This window comes from Erithacus rubecula, assembly GCF_903797595.1.
Source record: "Erithacus rubecula genome assembly, chromosome: 3".
NCBI classification, from domain to species: domain Eukaryota; kingdom Metazoa; phylum Chordata; class Aves; order Passeriformes; family Muscicapidae; genus Erithacus; species Erithacus rubecula.
Window position 1 is genome coordinate 52,441,542 of NC_136689.1, and position 24,725 is coordinate 52,466,266.

At 36.2% G+C, this 24,725-nt stretch overlaps 1 protein-coding gene across 4 annotated transcripts in view; it reads right to left on the minus strand.

Annotated features, from left to right (window-relative positions):
- Window positions 1-24,725, minus strand: part of SUGCT (succinyl-CoA:glutarate-CoA transferase) — a 311,627-nt gene that overhangs the window by 53,867 nt on the left and 233,035 nt on the right. The window contains exon 13 of one of the 4 annotated variants that reach the window (XM_079301961.1): window positions 20,581-20,697. The exons of the other annotated variants lie outside the window; for them this stretch is intronic. Coding sequence (XP_079158087.1) covers window positions 20,596-20,697 — 102 coding nt within the window. The 3' untranslated portion in view covers window positions 20,581-20,595. Of the gene's footprint in view, window positions 1-20,580; window positions 20,698-24,725 lie in introns of those variants that run through there. 4 annotated transcript variants of the gene reach the window in all.

A 24,725-nucleotide genomic window follows, 5' to 3' on the forward strand; every position in this document is an offset into this window, starting at 1 on the left:
AAAAACCCCTGAAGTATCTTTGAAGATCACCACTACTCCTTTTAAAATAATTATTAAGATGCAGTCAGGTTTCCTTGTTGTTTTCATTATTAGTACAGTGTTCAACTTTACTCTCAGATATATTCTTTACTCAAAAACAATCACCAAGAAATGACTGGTCAACAAATGTGCATTTTTTTCCCCTACATCAGCAGCACTCTTTAAAATAACTGTGTCATTTCCCCTTCCATTCATTCCACTATTAAGATTCCCAAAAACAAATCGAAAAAAAACTAACTTCTCATGTGCATTCTTAAAAAACACTAAGGATTTCTGCATTCTAGCCTTGGGAGAATGCAGTGTTCACATCCTTTATCATCAAAGACAAGGAAAACCAGAGGAAAAGGTAAGAGACACAATTCAATGGCTTTCTCCTCCATTGTCTTGTATAGCTGAAATGGTCATGATATTTCTGATGTGGTAGAGCCCTCTATTGTGTCTGTATTCACCTGAGTTCATAATAAGGAACTGATGAAGCAAGAGAATTAAGTAAAAGATGGTGGCAATCAATAGATCACTTTTTTTTTTTTCTCCATATGGCAAATTTTCCCGGGCAGAAATAGTATATAATCTGTTACCACATGAGATTTTCTGAATCAAATAATATTTGGGAGGCATTTTACAGTGAGATCACTGTAAAGAAATCATAAGTATAGTCTTCAGTCTTTCAGTAAAAACTTTTTAATATGTTTCAGGGAAAGTGTGAACAGCAGGACTAGGGAAATTATTCTTTCCCTGTACTCAGCACTGGTAGGGCCTCACCTTGAGTACTGTGTCCAGTTCTGGGCCCCTCAGTTTAGGAAGGAATGAATCTAGAGAAGAGCAAAAGGCTGATGCAGGACCTGGAGCATAAGCCCTGTGAGGAGCAGCTGAGGGAGCTGGGGTTGTGAACCCTGGTCATAAGGACACTCAGGGGCAACCCATAACTACATGAAAAGGGGCTGCAGTCAGGTGAGGGCTGGCCTCTTCTCCCAGGCAACAGTGACAGGAGAAGAGGATACTCTCAAGGTGCTCCAGGGGAGGCTCTTTGGACATTAGGATATATTTCTTCAAAGAAAGGGTGATTAGATATTGACATGGGCTGTCCAGAGAGGCAGTGGAGCCATTGTCCCTGGAGGTGTTTAAGGAAAGTGAACCTGATTTAGTTGATGTGATAGTCTTTGGACATATGATCTCGGAGGTCTTTTTCAACCTAATTGATTGATTCTATGATACCATTTTATTTTATTCCAAATACAGACAGTATTTCAACTCTGATGACGCAGGTAACTAATCACTCATGACAACATGGTTTCTCTTAAAGCTGCCAGCAAAGTTTCAAATATACCTATTTCAATTCTGCCTCACATAAACTTCCAAATCCCTATCAAAGGAGATACTGGAACCAGAAACATATCAAACATTGTAGCTCCCACCTACCTCCTTCTCTGATCCAAATTTTAAAAGTTCTATTTAATGTGGTGCTATGCACTTGAAATATGCATTTGTACAGGTAGTACTCTTTCACAGATTCATCCAGAGTTCAGTGAAAAGGATTTTCACAGCCACAAAGGAAATGATGTAACCATTTTCTCCATATTTTTGTAGCCACAAGATAGCTGGCTGGTGGTAAATGTAATTACTACTCATGCCTCCAAACCACAAAAAAGTAATAATAGTTTTCTCTGTACATGCTGAACATAGAGCAATGGCCATAATCACCCCCTGAAGAAGTAACAGCACGTGTTGTGAAGCAAATGCCATATTGGAATTGCATCCCACATCCTGAAAGAGCCCCTTTCCAAATAAAAATATGTCAAGTAATTTGAAATTTGGAAAGGATATTAAATATATCCCCATCTGATGCCTGGTTCGGCTTGGTCTTGTATTCCTAGAATGTTGTTGCACAATAGAGCTGTTTTGCATGTCAGCATGCTTCCTATCTACTTTTTCCCAAAGCAAAAATCCTAATATATTCAAGTTCTGTTGCAAAGTTTATCTTTCACCACTAATAACTTTACTATTCTTCTTTCCAAACATGGTTTCTAATATGCAGAGGTCACTTGGAGAAGGTATTAGCTCTCTACTATAGCTAAGTATTGTATTAATGAATCACATCTATCTCCACTTTACCTTCATCTATCTCTCATATTCGAAGTTTCTTAGCACTTCATGAGACAAGACATAATTTAAAGAGAAGTTGCTTTCTTAAAAAATTTTTGATTTAATAAAATCTGGCTTTGTTGTTTCCAATTGCCTATTAATTTACCTCTTTTCTCCCATTCCCTTATTCTGACACAGTGAATCCTGTATATTATAGTCTCCTAGGTCCCTAGCACCATGTCTGTGATACTACATGAATACACATAGGAAAATCACAGTTCATTGGAATGTCCCTATTCTCTACTGCTGCTTTCCTCTAGGCTGGTGTCTTACAGACTGTTTCCTTCACCGAACTTGTTGGGTTTTTTTGTGCATGTGAGGTGATGGCTTTGACAATGTCCTTCTTATGTTACAACTCCATAGCTATTTGCTAGTATATGCTATACACAAAATTACCTTTTTATTTACATTCCTGGGGATGGGGTCTGAGGCCTAATGCATACATCTTTATCCTGATCCATGTCATATTATTCAAATACTTCACATTTTTCTGCTGTGTCTCTTGTTCTACACAAAACACCTCACCTAGATTCCCTCTTGATTATCAGAATTTAAATTCCTTACTTTTTAATCTTTTGTCTAAAGGGGTTTTATATCCTCTAGTTTAACAGTCACTCTACAAACTAGTGGCTCTTCAACATTAAATTTAGGTTTTACAGTAGCCATGACTTTAATCCAAAAAGATGCATTCTGATGCAGGACTTAAGAGCTTCTTACCTGCATTCAGCTAGGTTACTTATGTCAAGAACTTCCCCACTCTAGAACTAAACATTTCAAAAGGCAGTCACTGAGAGTGATGAGAAATTTCTTCCCTTACACTCTATCCCAATGTGACCTTTGACCAGCTGAAGGCAGTTAATTCATGCATTATTACTAGTTCATTAGGATTAGAGGATTCTTTTATCTCCTTCAACATTTTGGACTCAATATCTGTTTCCTGATTAGAAGGCTCAACAGTATAGCCCTAATATAGCTCCCCTAGTTCTGTGACCTAATCTGTGCACCCTGCTCAATTTATAGCAGGTATTACACTTTCCTATTGATTTTTATCATTCCAATGTTCTTCAGCAATGGCTACTATGTCAAGATCCTTCCTCTTTGCAAGAATTTCAAGTTACCTTTTCGAGTCTTATTCGGTTCATGTTGGTATAGAGATATGTATAGGTTTTGTATACATTTTGGGAAACAGAGAGTTGGCCAGAACATTTTTTACTTAGCTCTAAAATTTGGCACTGTATAACCTTCCCAGAAATTCTCCTCTTTCTGTTTTTCTGCACATTTGATTCTTGTCCTGTACACTTTTTGTATGACTGACATCACTAACAGATGTCTTAAAATGGTGTGTGCCCTCATATACCAGCTTTTTCTCAACTCCTGCATGAGACCACACTCATTCCTGCACCAGCAATCTATGCTTAATACTGTTTTAGACAAGTCCTTCCACTGAGGCTCTTTCTCTGCAAAGCTCTGTGTAAGTATCCCAATGGAGATCCTCCTATTTGTCATCCATTAACTGAAATACCAAAAATCTGAAATTATAAAAGCTGTACATTAGACTGAAATTAGACCTCAGTTCAGAAGGAAGCACAGAGTTGGTGAAATTGGATAAGTTTCCAGGGTTCTTTTAGTGGTTCATAATTCTGGAACAGAATATACCCACCTCTTCTCAGAGTGACCTCTTCTCAGGCACCCTATGAAAGTCTGTTCTTCACAGACTCACCTTCTTCCACCCTGAGAATCTACTCAGCAAACTGTTTCTGGGGCCAAAATGCACAGGCAATTAACATTTTTAGCAATTCAATTTCATAAATCATCTTTCAAATTTCTAATCAAAGTAAGACATGACCCTGACACTGACAATAGTTCTCATATTACTGTTTTGCTTCCCCTGGCGCCTCCTGCTACAAAATAAAAAATTTAAAAGTCCTTGCTGCTAAATCAGCCACAGTATAATACATAAAAGAGACATTAAATAATCCAAAAAGCATTTAAAAATTGAAACTTTTTCTGGCAGAGCAGAAAGAGCAGGAACACCTTTGCTATTGTCTAATTTTCATCACATACTTATTTTTGAGAGAAAATACTAAATTCAATTTATACCTCACAGTCTAAGTAAATATGAGAAAGCTGCTAGTATGTTTATATAAATCTCCTATGTTTTCATCAGATGCATTGAAAAGTAGTGAGGGCAAAAAAAGGTACTTTTATTCTAATAGCAGACCATATTACAGTAAAGAATCAGGTTTTTGACTCTTGTGGAGAAGAAAATATTCCCAAGAGGTTTATTAGCATGTGATATGTTTAATATTTTTAAAGAAAAACAAAGAGATTAAGAAAATAAAGATTTATAACTTGGGCCTAAATATGTGAAAATGCATGGATACAAATCTGTATTTAATTGCATAAATTCTCCAATTTTCAAGTTTTCAGACCTGACCCTGATTTCAAGGGGCTGTCTGGGAGCTTAAAAATCGGGTTGCTTCCCTCAGATGGCCAAGTATAGTTCCCTGACAACTTCTTGCACCATCAGTCTGGAGACGTGGCAGAGGAAACAATCTGTCCTCATTTGTAAAAAATACACACATTTTTCAGATGTGCTTTTTCCCTGAGAACTGATGTGATTGCAAAACCATACGTTTGGTGGGCTTGAATGTGTAAATTCACAGAAATATTTTAGCAGAGATGGTTGGCTGTACTGCTATTTGGATACAAGGCCTGGCTCATGCTGGTAGCAAGATGGGGTGTGGCTATATTCAAAGCACTGGCTCTGCCATCAAAGAGTCTGTTTCCAGCTGCAGCATAGCTTTCCTGACACTGATAACTCCACACAGATCACCTGGTGCTACAAAAATAGATCAATTTTATTATTGCACAGTCTGAAATACTGACTGGTTTTTTCTCCTTGTTTCAATCAGAATTGCCAGTAATTTTCTGCTAGCAATGGTGTTAAAATTACTGGCTTTTAATAACATCTTTTCTACTTTGTACTGCCACAAATACTATATTCAGCATTTAAATGTTATGTTTGTAGTTTCCTCTGAAAAAACAAACAAACAAAAAAAAAATAAAAAGAGGACAAACCTAATTACAATGAATTTTTGAAGATGCGAGTGAAGGTAAAAAATTAAGAAGAGTATCCTGGACTGTACATAGATTATATCATTTTGGTGTCTAGAATATCACAAGAAAGGCGTTCTTATTTTATTGCATCGTGATTTATCTCTTATATCAAACAACAATAAGTTTCCAGATGTTTTCTTTTGTGGAAACTGACTAGTTAATGAAATTTAAGTGTGTTTCCTAGGTTTTTACACTGCTAATAAGCTATGACTGCACACCTTCAAGCACTGTGTGCCATAAGTGGAAGACTGATGGAGTAAAAATACCAGGAACCTTTCCACTGCCATTGTTTCCATAACAACTCTGTGGATGTTTGTTACATTCATCAGCTATCGTATGTGGACCTGCCTATGAAGTTGGAGATGAAGAGAAAATTCTGATAGGGCTTTGGACAACTGAGATTTTTCAGAAGTCACTTTTCGTGGTATTGAAGTAAGTCAAATGCAGATTCAACTCTGGATTGAAAAATGAATGAAATGTTTGACCACCATGTAAGGCAATTGTTATTTCAAAATGTACAATCTTCAACCAAGTGCACAGTGAACACTACTAAAAGCTGTTACAGAAATCACATATTTTTACAAATAGGCATGCATGTTATGGCAAGAATAAACTTATAGACATAAAAGAGATCTCAATACTCAGCCTCAAAAATCCATAAATTTAATAGCAGGCTAACAGTGAGCATAGGAGCCCTTAAACAACAGCACTGTACATTATGCTAAAATATCATTTGATTTCTGATTCTCACTTGTTTTGCCAAATACAATGTACATAATTAGTATACAAATTCTGACCTTGCACGCCACACTGAGTTCCCAAGAGCCTTCTTTTAAGTACTCCATCCATCTTTCACCTGCCATGTAAGTGTTATGGTTTATTTATACATCATTGTTTCATTAGAGCTGGTCTGTCAGCTCAGAGTACTTAACCCTTCCCAGGACTGCAAAACTTGCTCATCCTCAGAGGAATGCCACTTAACTGTGGCACCTGCTAAGTATTGTAAAGTACATCCGACCATCTTCCTGCACATCGTCAGCCTACTGCAGGCAGAGATTCACCACATCTCTCATAAGTGGTTTATTCCTGCATACTCTTGCACTGACCTTCGTAGCGCTTTAGAAAAAGAACTGTGGCTGTGGTTTGAAACACAGCATTTTAAATTAAGTCAAAGGAATTCTGTACAGCAACATGTGCAGACAATCCTGGTAAACTGTATAGATGCTGTTGAGTGTTGCTAGATGTCCTGGGCAGCCAAAGGAACTTTCATCAACAGAAACTCTGGCACATGGAGATTTTTCCTGATTTATATTCTGCTTCATTACCATTAGCCTTTATAACAAACTCACTTAAGACAGAGAACTCCTAACCATGCCTACACCTCTGAACTGGGATTCAAAAGTGCTAGGTACAAGATGTATATGGGGAAGGTGAAGAGTAAGTTCCCACTTTCTATTACTATCCGCAGCTCCTTTCCAGCAGTTCAGTACTTAAGTACTCTTATCCATTTTTCCATCATTAGCATTTAGTTATAAATTCGATTACTCAACCATAAAATTTCTCTCCAAGTTGCAGTAAAGCAAAAAATAAAGTAAAGGCAGGAAAGTATTTCAGGGCTATGAATGTTGACACAAAATAAATTATTTCTTTCAGAAAGAATGATCCTTTTAAAAAACCCAAAACACAGTTTTGAAAATACTGCATTTCACAGTTCTTTAGTCATTGATGTGCATTTGATGCTTTGTAAAAATTTAATGTAAAAGGCAATTAGTATATGAATACTACATATGCAACCATGAGCAAAAATAGAACACTAGTTTTTAAACACAATGCTTCCAATGATATTGCAATACAAGTTGCTAGAGAAATTGAGAGAAGGAGATGGAAATTAAAAGGGAAAATACCAAGGACAGATTTTTCCACTTAAAATCTTACACAAATTTGCACAAACACAGGCACCAAATAGTTTGCCTGAGTGTCTTAGGGAGGGATTTTTATCCCATGCCCATTTTTGGATTTTGTTTTATGTGTGGGATCATCGCTGCCCACCCCTCTCCCCCACCACCCCTGACCCTGGATTCAGGAGTTTTGCCAAGGATGAGAGTCAGCCTGGGATTTTCTGTGAGAGCTGGGGGGGGGGCAAGGAGTGGTTGCTTCCTTCCAGTGAAGTGAGTCCTCTCTACAGGCACACAATGGGATCTCTCTGGTGAGAGATACTTGTTGCTGTGTGGTTTTTGCCTGGTTTTTTATGTTCTTTTCCTTCAGCACTGTGTCTGGATCTTACTGGGTGGCTTCTTGCTTTTGCTACACTTTGTTTGATATCCGGGATGTGCCGGTCTCTGCCATTCCAGCTTGATGCTTCCAAGGTTTCCTGCTGCAGTCCATTCAGCCTCCTGAAGAGCACTGAGACGGCCTGCTGCCTGTAGTTTGCAAAGGAAAGCCCCTTCTCTCCTTCTCTCTTCAGCTCACTCGCCTTTATAGCGTGGAGAGAGGGGCTGGGCCCGCGCCACAGCGCCCCCTGCAGGAGCGGGGGAATCATCGCACCCGCCCTGCCCAGCCAGGAGCCACCAGCGCCCCTGGCGGCTGTGACCGGAACTGCACCAGAGGGGAAAGCGCCCCACAGCCCAGAGAAGGCTGGCACTGCGCCTGGGGCTCTGTTTGCTGTTAATGCTGCCATTGTTTGTTTGCCTTATTATATATATATACACACACACACTAGTAAAGAATTGTTATTCTTTTTCCCTTATCTTTTCCTGAAAACCCAAAGTTATAATAATTCAAAGGAACGGGGGTCATATTTTCCATTCCAAGGGAGGAATGGAAAGCCTACCTTCCTTGGCAGATGCCTGTCTTTCACACCAAAACACTGGGCAAATTCATATCTTCAAACATTGACAGTTATTGGCATTTTGTCACTTCAGCTTTGTATTGAGGATTTCTTCTCTACCTCAGTAGTGACACCTGTTGCATAATATTAAATAAGGCAATACTAGGATGTGATAGCAATAAAAGTGTCACTGACAGTAATGATGGAAGAGCATTTTTCCTATACATGCAAATGTAGGCAAATGAGCAATGTAATTGGAAAAGCATTTTTCACATCTGCATTTTTAACCATTTCAGAGCCTGCACAATACCATCAATTTACAACACTTCACTGTATCTGAGTTTAGTTGAAGCAGGATGCATGACCAGAACACTCTCATAAGCACTAAGTACTATTCTGAAAATTTGCTTTGTATAAGACCTTACATTCTATTGAATGCTATTATTAAAATGAAGGGCAATCATACTATGAAAGTGTACAGAGGCGTCACATATAAAAAAATGAAATAAAAATATTTTAATAAAAGACAATTTTAAAATCATCTTCAGCTTTCAGCTGCTTTGTGAGACTAGCTCCAACCTTAGTTAAATTTAAGCATAATACAAAAGCTCCAAATTTTCTTTTTTTCACTCTTCTGATTAAAATGCTACTAGCTTATCATACAGTATGTGTTTCCTACAAATTGAAAATTTATTTAATAAACTCCAGTCCTGCAAAAGGACTCCTCTTCCAGAACTACTACTGCACACTAAATGCCTTCAAAATCATACTATTCCATGCATATCATGAGAAGTTTGTGCAGATAGTCCCACTTGAGTATCAAAGCAAGTATCTTCTCTACTTTCCAGGAAAACAAAAAAAAGTACATTAATTAATTCAGTAGCAACAAAATTAAATACAATTTTGCTGGTGAATGAAACCAGTCCATTACTATCATCATGTGAGATATTCTCAAGATACTGTCATTTTTCCAGTTGATCACTTACTGTTCAAGAAATCTGTTGGGTGAGATTACCATTAAAAATGCTTAGTGTTTCAAATCAAGACAAAGTACCGTAATGTTTGGTATGTTAAGCTACTTTGAAAACAGTATTGTACAACAAATCAAGTGTTACATAACTCTAAGTCATATATTTTAGGAGAAAATTACAGGATTTTTTTTTAAAGGAAGGCATTATTGTTTGATATCTCATTTATATGTATCTAAATGTTACATACAGTATAGTGCACAAAAGTACACTTTCTTTTTGTTATAATTAATTGCTCCAAACACCTGTTTGATCATGTGTTAATTAGTCAGAAGTTTTCTTTCCCCACTACTCTGCTTATCTGAAATCAACCAAATGCAGAGCTTGAAATAGATATATGAAAGCCAGGTGATAAAAGGCCGTTTTTTCCTTAACTGAGGCACATGCATCTTGAGATAAAAATAATAACCAATGTAGACTCTAAGTCCCAAACCCAAAAGAATCTAAATAAGTGTTCGAAGTGTTTCGTTAATATTGTGATTTCCAATTGTGCAGTATTTGGGTTTTATGCTGACCAGAAAACAAAGTAGCAAAGAAAAAATGTGGGTCAGAAGTCACAAAAATTGACTTACAATAAAGGAAAGATCAAAGGAGGTGACTACTTCTGTGCTAAATAAGACCCATACAACCAGTAAGGACAGGATAGAATAGAATAGAATAGAATAGAATAGAATAGAATAGAATAGAATAGAATAGAATAGAATAGAATAGAGAATAGAATAGAATAGAATAGAATAGAATAGAATAGAATAGAATAGAATAGAATAGAATAGAATAGAATAGAATAGAATAGAATAGAATAGAATAGAATAGAATAGAATAGAATAGAATAGAATAGAATAGAACAGGTGGAAGAGACCTACAATGACAATCTATTCCCACTGTCTGACCATTTCAGGGCAGACCAAAGTTAAAGCATGGCTTTAGAGGCACTGTCCAAATGCCTCTTCAGCACTGGCACAGGCTGGGCGTGGTCAGGGGAGGCATCAACAATATCTCCAGGAAGCCTATTCTAGGTTTTGGCCACCCTCTGGGTTATGAAATGTTTCTTCATATCAAGTCCAAATCTCCCCTAATGGATGCAACTTTGAGCTATTCCCCATGTGTCCTGTCACTGAGAGGCTGAAAGGAGTTCAGCACTGCCCTCTCAATTTCCATCCTCAGGAAACTGTAGGCAACAGTGATGTCACCCCACAGCCTCCTCCTCCCAAACCAGACAAGCCCAGTGCTCTCAGCCACTCATCAGAGGACATTCCTACCAGCATTGGTGCCCTTGTCTGGATGTATTAGAGTCACAGAAGAAATATTTAAATATTTTTAAATGTTGTTGAAATATTTAAGCAGTAGTAATAGTAATTGGAGATAAACAAAAAGCAAGTCAGGGAGATGTGCTGGTATGTAAAACGATGACATTTAAATAGAAAAAACTATTTTAATTTTCTGCTGCTAAGATCAACCTATCTGTTTTAGATAGAGAGAAATTTTAAGGCTAAAACTAAGTAAAAAATTAGAAAATGCACTTCATAAAACAACCTTTTCTTATCACAGTACAGAAGGATTTTTCAGTGGTGTGATCTGCCTCTGGTACGTAGGTTCTGAGATTCTATAAAATGGCATTTTATATAATCAATGCAATAGAATTTCCCTTGAGGACCCAATCATATCAGAGACCTACTGGAAATCCACTCCAATAAAACTTGTACCATCATTTCTTTATAAAAAATAGATAAACTGGATTCCCTTAAACAGACTTGTCCTTTTCCTAAAGAAAAAAAGAACATATACCTGCAAACATTTTCTCACTCATTCAATGCCACTATTTGGTTTAGATAAAGAGAAGAAAAAAAATTATTCCAGTAAGTCCTTATCTTTTTCTTCAATTGTATAACTGAAGAAATATTCTTCTGGGAAAACTCAAAGTTCTGGACTTTTCATGCATTCCTTATGCTCCTGAATACAGCTGCCAGTATTCAACAGAAAGTTGGTTTTTGAAAGGTGAATACCGTTGACTGGACTCAGCCCATCTTAAAATTACAGAAAAACAGAAATTATCAAAACACACTTGCCATGTAAAATTAATTGATAATTATTACTGATATGGATTGCAACGGAATATGTAACCTGGTGAATTAGCAAAGACAGTCACAGGAAGGATTTCTCACAAAAAAAAAATGAACATACATTGTGAGATTTCTTCTCTGCCATATATGCATATTTTTGGAAATTAACCATATGACCTATATTCACTTCATCTACCATTAAACACTTGACTGAGGATTGCAAGATGGTCAATACATTTCCCTCATAAGGAAACAGAGAAAGACACATCCAGAGGGTGATCGTGTCTGATAATTGACTGGAATTATCATTACTATAATTATGATATTACTCCATTAATGATGGAGTGATCTTACAATACGAATGTAACTACCTCAAAAATCTCACTTAAATGCTTGGTTTAGTACCAAGATGTATCCAGGACTGTGTTTGTGAACTCCTTATCTGCAAAATGTGGAAAACAGTATTTCCACAATTTTTCAGAAGAATAAAAGGCACATGGGACACTGAAAGATACAGAAAGGATATAATGTTGGGCTAGTTTCATTTCACTGGACATTAGTCATCTGCCTTGTGATTTACAGCAGTAGATGTGAGACAGGCTGTCAAAATGAATTTTCACTATATAATAAAATGCTCTGTGTTTCTGGGATCCACTGTCACTGCTTCCATGTATGCAATGACACAGATGTTCCTTATCAGTTGTTCCTTTTTATATATAATAGCATATTCATAGGCTTAGATTCAACACTCTGTGGGTTGAAGGAAAAACCATTCAGGAAATGTGCCCTGAATAAGTAGTAAGTGTCTAATATGTTAAAGGACAGCTCAGATGTGTGTACAATCCAGTTTTCCCTTTCAACACTGACAAATGCTCAATCTTCAGTCAAGCTCTACTTACAGGCAGTTGACAGTTGGGACCTGCCAGCATTCTCCCTTAATCCATCAACACATACTTGAAGAGAAAAGAGATACTCCATCTCCAGAAAAAAAAATCTGGAGTTTTTTCAAGCAGTCCTCATGGAGATATAGCTTACTTATTTGTCTTGCACATCAAGAAGAAGACATCATACATCATTCAAGAAGACATCAAAAAAACCAGAACTGCCATAAATCTGATGATTGCTTTTTTGTTGGTATTATTATTGCTCAGCTATTCAAGGTGATGAAATCTTGGTGAACTTCATGAAGCTAAATCATGCTAAGTTAGGACCATTTTCAAAGTTAAGAAACATGGTACCAACACAAAAAAATATTAGAAATATTCCATGTATGTAACTGACACTCAAATGTAGCTACAATATATTTATCTTATATTTACCTTTTGTTTGATTAATAAATCGTAGGTGTTTACTTTTGATTGCAGTCTTTTAAGGAAAAAAAATTAATTAGTTAGAATCCAGCTTGCTTTCTCTGGGTTAGCTCCACAATGTGAACCACAGCATAGTAAATGGAGATTTGCTTTATAGACCTAAAATGCTGTCATGGAAGCTAGTTCTCTGAATCTTTCTCCTGAAACTTTTCTGTTTGCAAAAGCTGTCAGAGTTTGAAACTGGTTTTAAGTTAAGAAACAACTGATATTTCAAATTTGAAATAAAATAGCAGGCTTGAAAATGTGTTTTAAAACCATCTATTTTTATTTAGAAAATATGTGCAACTACAGAATTATTTGAGATGCAAATAGAGTGAACACAGTAACCCTTCCAGAACTATTTCTTAGTCCAGTTCTTGTTCTCATAGTAAATTACTAAGAGGAACCTAATAGCAAAAAAAAGTCTGCTTTTTATACCAATATAAATGGTTCAGGTTTATTTTTCAAATTTACAAAGCAGCATTGTTTTTGATGGATTATGATCCACAATAAAGTTATTGTTATATTTTGAAATCAGATTTATGTATAGTAAAATACACAACACACAATAGTTCATCAACCTTGTGCTACTGTGCAATATTGAGATGCCTTTAGAAGTGTATGTTTCTTTTGCTCTTTAATGCCAAGATTTGCAAATGAATTTGATAACAACAGGAGAACCATATCTTAAAATGTGATGATTGTGGTCAAATGGCAATACAGATCAGCAGCTTTCCTTTAACTTTGTAAATATGTCTCCAAAATGCTTCCCCAAATCATCCCAAAGATTGCCAAAAGTATCTGTAACATGGAATGACAGAATTCTAGCAATCAGCAATTAAATTACTATCAATAATGCTGTCAAGGAAGAAATTTAATACCAAAAAAAAGTACTTAAGCTTCAACTCAAAAAAAGCAATAGCATAATTCACACTTAAAAATGAAAACTAGTTCTAAAAAAATATTATTCCCTATTAGCTTTGATTTCTCTTTATTGTGACACTGAATGGAAACTTCAGAATATAATATTCTATTTTTTTTTCTTAATCTTTGAATATCACTAAAGAAACCCTAAATGCTTTGCCACCCTATCTTCTGCTTCTATGCACTAGTACTCCAAAGTAAGAATTCTTTTAAGTTTTACTTGATGGTGATAGAAGAATCTTCTTCCTGTCACTAGAGATATTACAACAGACATAGCATTAGGTGCATGGTCCTCATGGTACAAAGTGTTTTTTGGTGTCTCTTTTTAAACCAGTTATAATGAAAGGCAAACACGAGTGCTGTTTCCTCATCAAAATGTCAGCAATGTCATAATTTTTAAATACACCAGTTGATTAATGGATTCTAGCAGAATTAAAATTGTTTCTGGGGTACTCTTAAAATTTTCTAAAGACTTTTTCTCTCATACACTTGGGATTTTTAGATATAGCTAATTGTGTATCCTTGCTTGCAGAATTTCAGATACATAGCTTTATGTAAAATGTACTTTTAAGTTGCATTTCAGCCTTTAAAAAGGATTAGTAGAGCCATCATTCTCAGTATTTGTTCCCTCAGCAGTCTGAAAAGTCAATATATGATCTGTGTCACTCTGCAACACTGAAATGATAAGGCTCACTGCCAGTGGTTGACCATGACAGACAGTGGGTGAGTAACTGGCTCATGGGATGAGCACAAAGAGTTACAGTGAATGAGATGACATCTGGCTGGAGACCTGTCACTAGTGGGGATCCATCCTCGGCCCTGTGCTCTTCAACATCTTTATAAATGACCTGGACACAGGACTGGGAGGGATACTAAGCAGGCTGGACGATATTAAATTGGGAGGAGCTGTTTATTCCCTCAGAGGCCCTGAAGAGGGACTGGGCAAATTAGAGGGCTTGGAAATCAGTAAGCATATGAACAAACACAGGTACTAAATTCTGCACCTGGGATGGGGCAACCATGAATGTGTGGACAGACTGGGAAAGGAAGGAATGGAGGCTGGAAAGGGAGGAATGAGAGACACCAAAGAAAGGGACCTGAGGGTCCTGGATGATGGCAAGTTGGATATGAGCCACAGTGCCCTGGCAGCCAGGAGAGCCAACCCTGTTCTGGAGTGCATCAGGCACAGCATCACCAGCTGGGAAAGGGATGGGATCGCCCTGCTCTGATCTGCACTGCTGCAGCCTCACCTTGAATATTGTGTGCAGTTTTGGGTACCATAATATAAGAAAGATACAAAGCTATTAGAAAGCATCTAAAGGAGGATATGAAGATGGAGAATGGTATAGTGGGGGAACCATCAAAGGAGCAGTTGAGGTAATTACTATTTTTTAGTTTGGAGGAGAGGAGGCTGAGGGGAAACCTCGTAGCTTTCTCATGAGGGGAAGCAGAGAGGCAGGCATTTCTCTATAGTGACCCATGACAGAACCCCAAGGAATAGCAAGAAGTTGTGCCAGGGGAGGTTTAGACTGGATATTAGGAAAAGATTTCTCACCCAGATGGTGGTTGGGCACTGGAAGAGGCTCCCCAGGAAGCACCAAACTTGACAGAGTCCAAGAAGTGTTTGGACAATGCTCTCAAGCACTCTTGGGATGTCCTGTGCAGAGCCAGGACTTGGAGTTCGATGATCCTTGCAGTCCCTTCCAACTCAAGGTATTCTTACTAAGGCGGCACTTCCCGAGGGACAGAAGGATCTATAAGAAGGGCAGACATCCCCATGACTTCTGAATATGCTTATGCCTGCTAATAGTTAATTTTATGAGCTAAGATGATAAGGTCATGAAAAAAGTCTATGGTTGTTCAGGAAAGGTTTTCCTATTAGAGGAGAAGTCTCAAATGACATAAATCAGGAGAAAAATAATCTGAAATTACTTGACTAATAAGCAGTGAATACATTATCTCGAAATGCATTGAATTTCAAATATTATATAGGAAAAAGCCCAAAATCAAGTCTTCTTACCCTGGATCAATTTCAATAAAATAAGTATTATTATAAGTACTATTAATTTTTTTTTTTTTGCTGTTGTTGTTGTTGTTCTTGTTGTTTTTGTTGTTTTGTTGTTGTTGTTGTTAAAATAAGTATTTATCAAATCATAGTGCTTTGCTTATTTGCTTTGCTCCTTAAGTTAATTTCACTACAGAGAATGAAAGTCCTAATTTTGGAAACTCCTGAATAGACAATATATATACATGCTTTTTAACACTTGCCATTACCATATACCCATGACAATTTGACTGTAATGCAACTTCTTTAGGTAGGACAGTACTTGTTCTAATGTGTCCTAATTAATAAGAACCAGAATTGACTTTGTTATCTCAGTTCCATCAATATTTGCAAGGTTTTCTAAAACACTGAGGAGAGATTTGAATGGAGGAACTAGGAAAGAAGTAAAATATGAAGCAGGCACATGGTTTTCATTTGGGGTGGAGGGAGACTCTTATGAAATTTACTTGACTGCTGCAGGCAATATTGAAGGATTAAATGGAAACTGGCTGAACCTTAGCTTACAGTTTATAAAGAGCATTCACTCCATAAAGTTTCCTTATAGCACCTTTTTACATAATGAGCTTTAACTAAATTCTGTCAGCACGGAAAGTGGTTCATATGGTTTAAGATGTGTCTTACTTAAGGAATTCAGAAGATTTTCCTTTCAAAGGCAGAGAAGAGCTTTAAAGGATGGCTTGACTATTGAAGCAGTAGAAGATGTTGTACCTATCCCATTTCTCATGTTTCCAACTTAAGGCTTGAAAAATCTATGGTGGGATGTTGATCTTGTCAGCTGCAATCATCTTTCCCCTGATTATTCCTATGCTTTTTACATAACTCATCCCCTTCAGAATGTGTGAATTTTCCTGATAGCTTTACCATTGGTAAGGAAAACAGGAAGGACAAACTATATAAACTGATGCCATTTATTTTTAGTTTTCTTAGTATTCAAGATTTTCCTGTCCTTCTGTTCTGGGCTCAGAAAAAAAATATTTATAATGGTAATTTCTGAAATCTTCTTTACGTAGATGGCTGCCACTCCTTTTCTTTCTGCCTACTTGACTTCAAGAACTTCCAGCAGCCTCAATCCAGCAAAAGTACCATTTGCAAGGAAAAGAACACAAGAAGCATCAGGATTTATCTGCCCTGGGAAATCAAGTATTCATTTTAACTTTTCAAAGGATTTTCGTTGTAAACACTATTCAAATGAAATATTTTATAAAGATTTGGGACTTAATGTCATTTGATTGAGAAATCTATTAATGTCTTTAGAAAGGCAAAGAAAAGCTATAGAAATGTAAAATATAGACAAATGTATAATTTGATTCGTATTTAATCAATACATATGTCATAATGTAGCAGAAGTTAAAACTCTGTTAGAACAAAGGAGATGCCCAATGCAAACAGGTGATAAGAAAAGATGGCATCAGCCAAAGAACATGATACTGACACACGTAATTATTTGTTTATTTGTAATTTTGCAGCCAGAATTATGCCCTTGAACTCCATACACAATGAACTATTTTTTTGGCACACTAACTCAAAGGGGAAAGAATCAATTTTACAAGTGTAATATAAAATGTGATATTTATACTGTTTTCCGGTTGTAATCAGCACTGTCTGATGTGCAAGTAATTTGTTGAATGCCAAAGACATTCATGTCTGGCTAACAGTTGTTGGCTGATTTTGCTGAAAGCTGTGTGTCAGAACAGGAATCTGTTTGTGGTAAAATGGTTCGTGCAGGAAGGTAGGCAGCCTGCTTCCACATACTGTGCTAATGATGCCTCTTCACAGCAACCACATTTTCCATTTTGGAGCCTTGCTCTAAAGTCATCCTGAAGTCTCCACTGGGAGAACATGAGGGAAAGAGGGTATATCCTCACCTCAAAGCCTCAGTTCCCAAATTCATTTATTTACCAAAATGAAAACAAGATGAAAATAGTTCTCTCATCTAAATTAGTAATTGTTTATTTTAAGCAAACTAATAACCATACTTTTCCTTTCTTTCCCAAAGATCTCAATATTCTTTGCACTAGATAAACAAACCTCAGATGATGTTAAGTATTACCTTTTCCAAATAATCTGTTGGGTTATGGAGGCACTGAAAGGAAGGGACATGAAACAGAAGAATGTCCTGCCATGTGTGATGCTTTACACAATCCCTGAAAAAGAGCTATAGCACTAGCTGAACCACAGCTCCTCCTGGTAACCCCTTATCTGAGGTGGGGGTCAGCATGCAGGGTGGAAAAATTCAGCAAAGATGAGCCTGACCACTTCCCAGCTCAACTGCACCTGCTGCAACTGAAAGGGAAATACCAACAATAAAACCAATAATGCTTTTGTCTGTTCCCCTGATGGCCAACCTGGACTAGTGATGAAGGGCACACTAATATAATCACTTTGGTAGGGGAGCTGTTTTACGCCCTTCAAGAATGTCCCTGTAACATGGTGCAATACAGCCCTCAACTCCATGCCACAGGCCACACAGGAACTAATGGCATGAGCTGGGAACAATCCCAGGTTTCCCAGTAGAAAGACCTAACCCTTGATCATAAGACTATATTTTTTTTTTCTTCAATCCTTTATTTTATTTTCAGTAATATAATAGATGCTAATCCCCCCATAACCCCATTAAAGTGCTGCATGCCAGTCTCTTGCCCATCATCAGCAGACTGCTCTGCAGGCCTGAAACCACTTCAGATGGCAATTTTTCAAGCAACTCTAATCAAAATGAAATATCTCTCAATTAATTATCCCTCTACAACCTGCATTCCAATCCCACTCCATAATTGACAATTACTTGCCCATTCTTCCTCACAAAGCCTGGAGTAAATTGGATAATTTTAGCATTTGTTTCATTTTGACTGTTCCTAAATTTAACGTGGGAAACTCTTTGCACCCACTCCCCCTTCCTGTTTTGGTAAAACAAGTTAGTTAGAACCGATGTCTTCACAATTAAATTTTCAACAACACATCAGGAAGGGCTTTGCCTCAGATCTTTATTGATCTCATTATTACAAAAAGCATGTGGATATAGCTATGTCTGGCACTTTACACTTTTTCTTGTTACTTTAGGAGGTACTAAACAACATATTCAAAATATCATATTTAATATAAAAAATACATAATAAGGCTTCTGCTCCAATTTCTTCCAGACCAACATGTTGCAAAGCATTTCCCGGTTCATATTAAACACACATGAGAACATTTGCACTTACGGTTAGGAATCAATTCTTGACCTTCTAAACTTGTATTGTTCCCTGATGAACACTCTGGTTCTAATTCCCTAAAAGGCCATGACCTGGTGTATATCCAAGGTCAATTAAAATGAAGTCCTTAAAGCTTTTTCATATGAATTCTAACATGTTTTCTAAGAATTATAGTCTCAGACTTCACCCTCTGCTGTTTAAAATTTTTCCAATATGAGATTCTGATTGCTCTGAGCAGCTGGGTGTGCTGTATTTTCTATCATTATTTCCCTGCACAAAACAGCCCTTATGGCTTATCACCTTCCTCTTCATCACTCTCTCTTGGAATCAGAAAAATGAGAAGCATTAAAAATCTGGTCAGCTATCAAGGCCATTCTTTTACTCAGGTTCACCTATTTCTTACAGAGCTGTTCATGCTGACGTTTTCCTGTCTCATTTGAATCTCCTGTAGTTTCTTTTGGAAGGTAATGAGTACAATTCAGCAGCCCTTTTCTTGCTGTTCAGTCTACATTCTCCCTTTAAAAACCCTTCTTCATCACCCATGACTTGACCATGTTCCATCTCACTTAAGCTGCTTCTGCCCAATGAGTTTTGCTGTACTGTGTAACATCCCTATTCATGCAACCCAAGAAGACAAATAATGTGGGAGAAAGTAAGACAAAGAAATAGCATAAAAGGCACATTATGAAGCACAAAAGACAAATGAGATACTAGAGAGCTTCTAGCTGAGTGATTTCAGATGATACTAAGTAAGAGAAAACCCCCCTCACAACAATCAGAACTCAGATTTCAGATCAGAATTAGCAAATACAGCCAAGATGGGACTGCCAGAGCTGACATACATAAATAACCCAGTTGGGATAAATCACCAATAGGGGATTAGAAAGGAAAATAGTCAGAGGACTGTGGGAATGTGAGTCTTGAAGAAAGGCAACTGGAGAAAAGAGCTGCAGAAGGAGGATATGTAAGGTAGAGCTAATAGAGAGAGGAAGCAATAGCTTGAATAATTTATGTCTAATAGCAGGACTGTGGCATGATAAAAAATTTTCACTCAGCACACACGTGAAACAGTCAGCCAGGTAAAGCTCAATTGGAAATGCTATCAATCCCATTTGACAATCAGGGGACTGGAACAAAAGAGATTTCTATTATTCTAGTGAGATTAAAAGGCAGAAACACTGCCTTTGATTATTAGGTGCTCTTAGTATAACAATGTAGAATATGGAATAGTAATTATTACATGCAGCAGGAATCAGAAAGAAAGGCAATATATTTTATTAACTCAACAGATAGAGCTGGAACACCAAATCTCACAAGCACATAAGCCTGTTTTAGTAATTTTTTTAATTAATAGATCTTTTTAATTTGTTTATGACTATTTTAGTACAAAGTTCTTTCTAGTGTTACAACTATTATTTTTTAAATGGCATGTAAGTGGATAAAAGTGTTATTTGATTTATCCTCTTTGTAGATTTTAGTTGACTTTGCAGTTAAATCTTAAGTCACTGACTTGACATAGTTTTAAACTAACTTTTATATTTGCATATGGAGTTTTCAGCTCACTTAAAATTTTCAAAATACAGCTTTTTTCTTAAGTTTATCCTGGGCTAACTAATTATGCAGAAAAGCAGTCAGATTAGGTTTTCACTGAGTGAAATTAAGAGAATAAAGAAGACAAACAGGAACATGCTGTATTTATCAGTTTAAATACTATATTTTACTTGTAGTGCACTAAAGTATCAGGGATTCATGAAACTAGAGATTTAATAAGATAGTTCCTTGAATGCTACAATTTATGAGATTCTTTTTTTTTAAATCTGTAGATTAATAACATGGGAGTAATGATAATCTTACTGTGCTATCACACTGCAAGTTTGCTGCAAGTCAGGCAGGCAATAACTCCTGATAATGTGGAATGTCTGTACATACTCAGCTGGCATGCAGGTGTTCAGCTAATAAAACAGAAATAGAAATTTGACAGTTAGGCAGAAAGTTACCAGATGTTTCTAAGACATGATTAGGAGAACAAAGAAGAGAGATTCACTTATATCAGTAAAAAGAAATACCCATCATCTTTGCTTGCCTGGTGTTTGAAAGTTTACATGGTAAGAAGAATTCCTCTTTACATTTAAAAACCAAAATACTGTATTTGCAACATATTGTATACTATTTTAGGGAAAAGAATGTAGGAGACCCATATAAAACATATAAAAATAACAGTAGAATGGCAGCACTAAAAGGCAGGTAATTTTAAAAATAGGCAATTAAAATGGAGGAAAGTTAATGACTCAGTTTGAAATGTGCTGAGTAATGAAGACCAGTTGTTTCAAATATTCTGCCATGGTAAACACAAGAACAGCAGTGATAAACACAAATTTTCTTAATAAATTGGAAATAAAAGTTTAATAAAACATAGGGTTGAAATTTGATCTAATTTCTATTCACACAGCACTAGAATAACTCATTTGATATCCCTGAAAAAATGTTCATGTATGTGTTCCTAAGTCCCAAAATTCTTCTTTGAGTACAATTTACAAGAGCATACAGTTTCTTATGCGGTAACTTTATCAAGAAGCTCTTTAAAATGTATAACTATGGTCCCCCAAGCACGTCTGTTGTTTCAATAACCCTGCCTTTATCAGTCCCATCAAAGCTGCTGTCCAGCATGAGGTTGCTAGGAACTATAATGAAGTGATGCTGCTGTGGATTTCCTTATAGCTCAAGATTTTCCACTACTAGGCAGGTGACTGCAATTTCCATCACATCAGGACAATTACTTTTAAGAACGGAAGGAACCTTCAACTTCCCTCCTTTTCCTCTACCCCTCCCAGCTTAGGTTGCATATCATGATCCACAAACTTTCAGAGAATACTTTGCTTGCGTTTCTCAACATAACCAGTTCTACAGGAAATTGAACTGCAAGACAGAAAAGTATTTTTTTAAAGGAAAATCTCTTTGCAAACCAAAGGCTGGGAAACAGATCATGGAAAATTCTGTGAATAAGCTTTTTGATTCTACCTTTTGAACAAATGATACGGTGGGTTCCTATGAAACAGGTTTTCAGAAACAATCATTAGAGCACACAAAAAAAAAAAAAAATCATGGTTTCATTTTAGTACCGAAAAAGGTTGAGAAACATATTTTAATTTGAGCACAATTGCAAATCACCAGAACACCACAAGGTTTTCATTCTTATGACAAACCCTAAACATATAAAAGATTTCTATTTTATATCATGAACTCCCTAAGCAAAAAGTTGAAACTGCAAATACTCAACTGAAATAATTTCCTTCATGAAACAGAAAATGAAGTTGAACCGTAAAGGCATAGGAATCCAAACTTGTGCCAGGCACAAAAGTGTTCAGACTATGAGATGTAACTATTATCATAACTCCTTATTTCTTTGACAATGGTAAGAACAAATATGCTATCATCCATCTGCTCTGTTCTCATATTTGTTCTAAAGAAAAGGAATTATAACCGTTTATATTAGTGTAAATAATATATAAAGGGCAATATAGCATTGTAAAATATGAAAAATACCGCATTGTAACTAAAGACAACATCTAAATTCCAGAGCACAGTAACCTGGCAAAAGAATATATCAATATCCTCAAAAACTGTCTACATCAATGTTTTTGTTTTCTGGAAGTCAACCTACAGCACAGTTATCTGACACTAGATTATCACTGAAGCAGTGATAGAATCACTCCTACCTCAGATGATGACAGCACACATCTTCACAGAACCTGTTGAATTACTTCCAAAATAAGTTGCTCTTACATTGCAGACTTACATAGGATAGTAAGAGGAGTTATCCCACTTTGATCAGCAAAGAGAAGCTGCTAATTTTAAGCTAAAATGTGGTTGCAATATAAGGCCGAAGTGAAGGAGCAGAAAGTGTCTACCTCATATGACCTCACTGGTCTCCAATTAACTACAAATTATGTCAATGTACTTCAGGAAAACAGACCATACCAAAATATTGGTACAAAAGCTGTCACAACAGAGATACTAGGTTCCTGAGAAGAATGTGGCCTTGAGATGGGCTTTATTCTTTCTGGATACAAGTCTTTCTGAAAAAAATTTTCTCATTTATTTGGCTGTGACATCATGTTGTATGCAAACAGGGCCCTTTCACCAAGTACTCACTGCATCTTAGACTCAAAATTTTTAATTTGAAGAATGGCTAAATACATGGGACTTAAAAGAAAATATTACTTCTCTTTCCCTTTGATTTACAGTGGGAACACTGGTAGACTACTAGAAAATAGTATTATTAGTTAACTCTTAACTGCAACTTAACCAAGTTAACTGCAATGTTTGACTGATTCTTTGCAAACTTTGCAAACTCATTTAGTTTTTAGTTCTTTTTAGAGTTTTATTAAAAGTTGTTGGAGAACATTTTAAAATATTACTTAGAGAGCTGAGATATCCAAAATGAAGTGCCATAAAGCGGACCATATTCCAAAGCAGCTCCTTAACATTTTGTTAGTATTGTTAACAAGAGTAATATACATTAGTATAATTTAATTTTTTTCTTTTTTCAAAACATCATTTTATTTATTGAGAGTGTTAATTCCTTTATATTTATTATAAAACTTAGGAGAATGAAATTATAGAGGAAAACATAAACATGAATGTGACTTACAGCATATAGTTCTGAAGCAACAAAGTTAATCCATTTTTAAAGGGAAAAACATTAAAAAAATACCAAGATCATCTAAAATGATGGTCTTCAAAACTGTTTTTAGGACAGGTGGTATTTATTTTACTAGATGTTAAACCAAAATTCTCAATAGCAGCTTAGGTTATCTTCTTGCCAACTATTGAATCAATCTTGCTTCAGTTAAACTGCAACCTCAAAAAATTGCACTTCTGAAACTGCAAAATTCTGGACTCTGGAAGTCAACAGTGAAATCTCCATTGACTTAAATGAATTCAGGTTTTTCACCTTCATTTTTACTTAATACTCCATGCTGCATTTCTAGAGACTTGTACTTCTGATAAGTCTACAGAGACTTAGTTTATAAATATATTTCACTTGTATTAATCCATCAGTTTAGAAAAAAAGATTACTACATCTTGGATTGAAATTCTTCTTCCTGTTTTACATTTAGTTTTTGTGATTGTGTAGTTGGAGAATACTTGAGCTATTCAGGACGTTTTGTTGCTAAACAGAGCATATCACCTCCTCTGACATTAAAAAGGAATAAAACCTTTCTTCTTTATGTGGCAACTCTGGTTAATCCATTATGAAGCTACTTTAAAAATTACTTGAATCCTGTTTTCCTGGAAAGTGATCAATCAGACTATGACAGATTTTAAAGTCAACATTTGCCTAGAGGCTGAAATAAAAGTAATAGGCATAACAGCGTGTCTGCACAAAAAAAAATACTTAGAGGTTGTTTTGTTTTGTTTGTCATCACGGTGGTAATGTTTAATAAAGGTTTGAGGGACATGAAGAACATCTTTTTTCACAATGGAACTACCACAAGTATGAAGATTAAAAGAATGTAAAATTTATGTCAAACAGGGAGTGTTATAATAATGAATATTAAAGCTGAAGCAAGCAAAAGTATGAATCCTCAAAACTTAGATCCTTTTTGAAAGATGAACATAAGAATTGCTATTTTGGTAAATCAGAAATTTACACTTCAGTAATCCATTCCTTAAGCATGTATATGAAAAAGCAAACCAAAAAGGCTCCTACTAGCATGTGCTAGAACAAGCCTTTAGAAGATTCAAATCTCAGAAAGCGATAAGACATTTTCTATTGAGTTGTGGTGGATAATATCCACTAAGCTCTGTTCACACCTTTTGGTTGTTATTCAAGCAAATGTCCACTTAAAGCAAATAGAAAGCATATGTGGGAACATAATTCAGGTACTGACCTCTGACCAAACCTTTTGGAAAAATGATTCAAGATTCCAGACTCAGGGTAATGAAAAAATATTATTTGAATCTTGGTCCTTTCAGT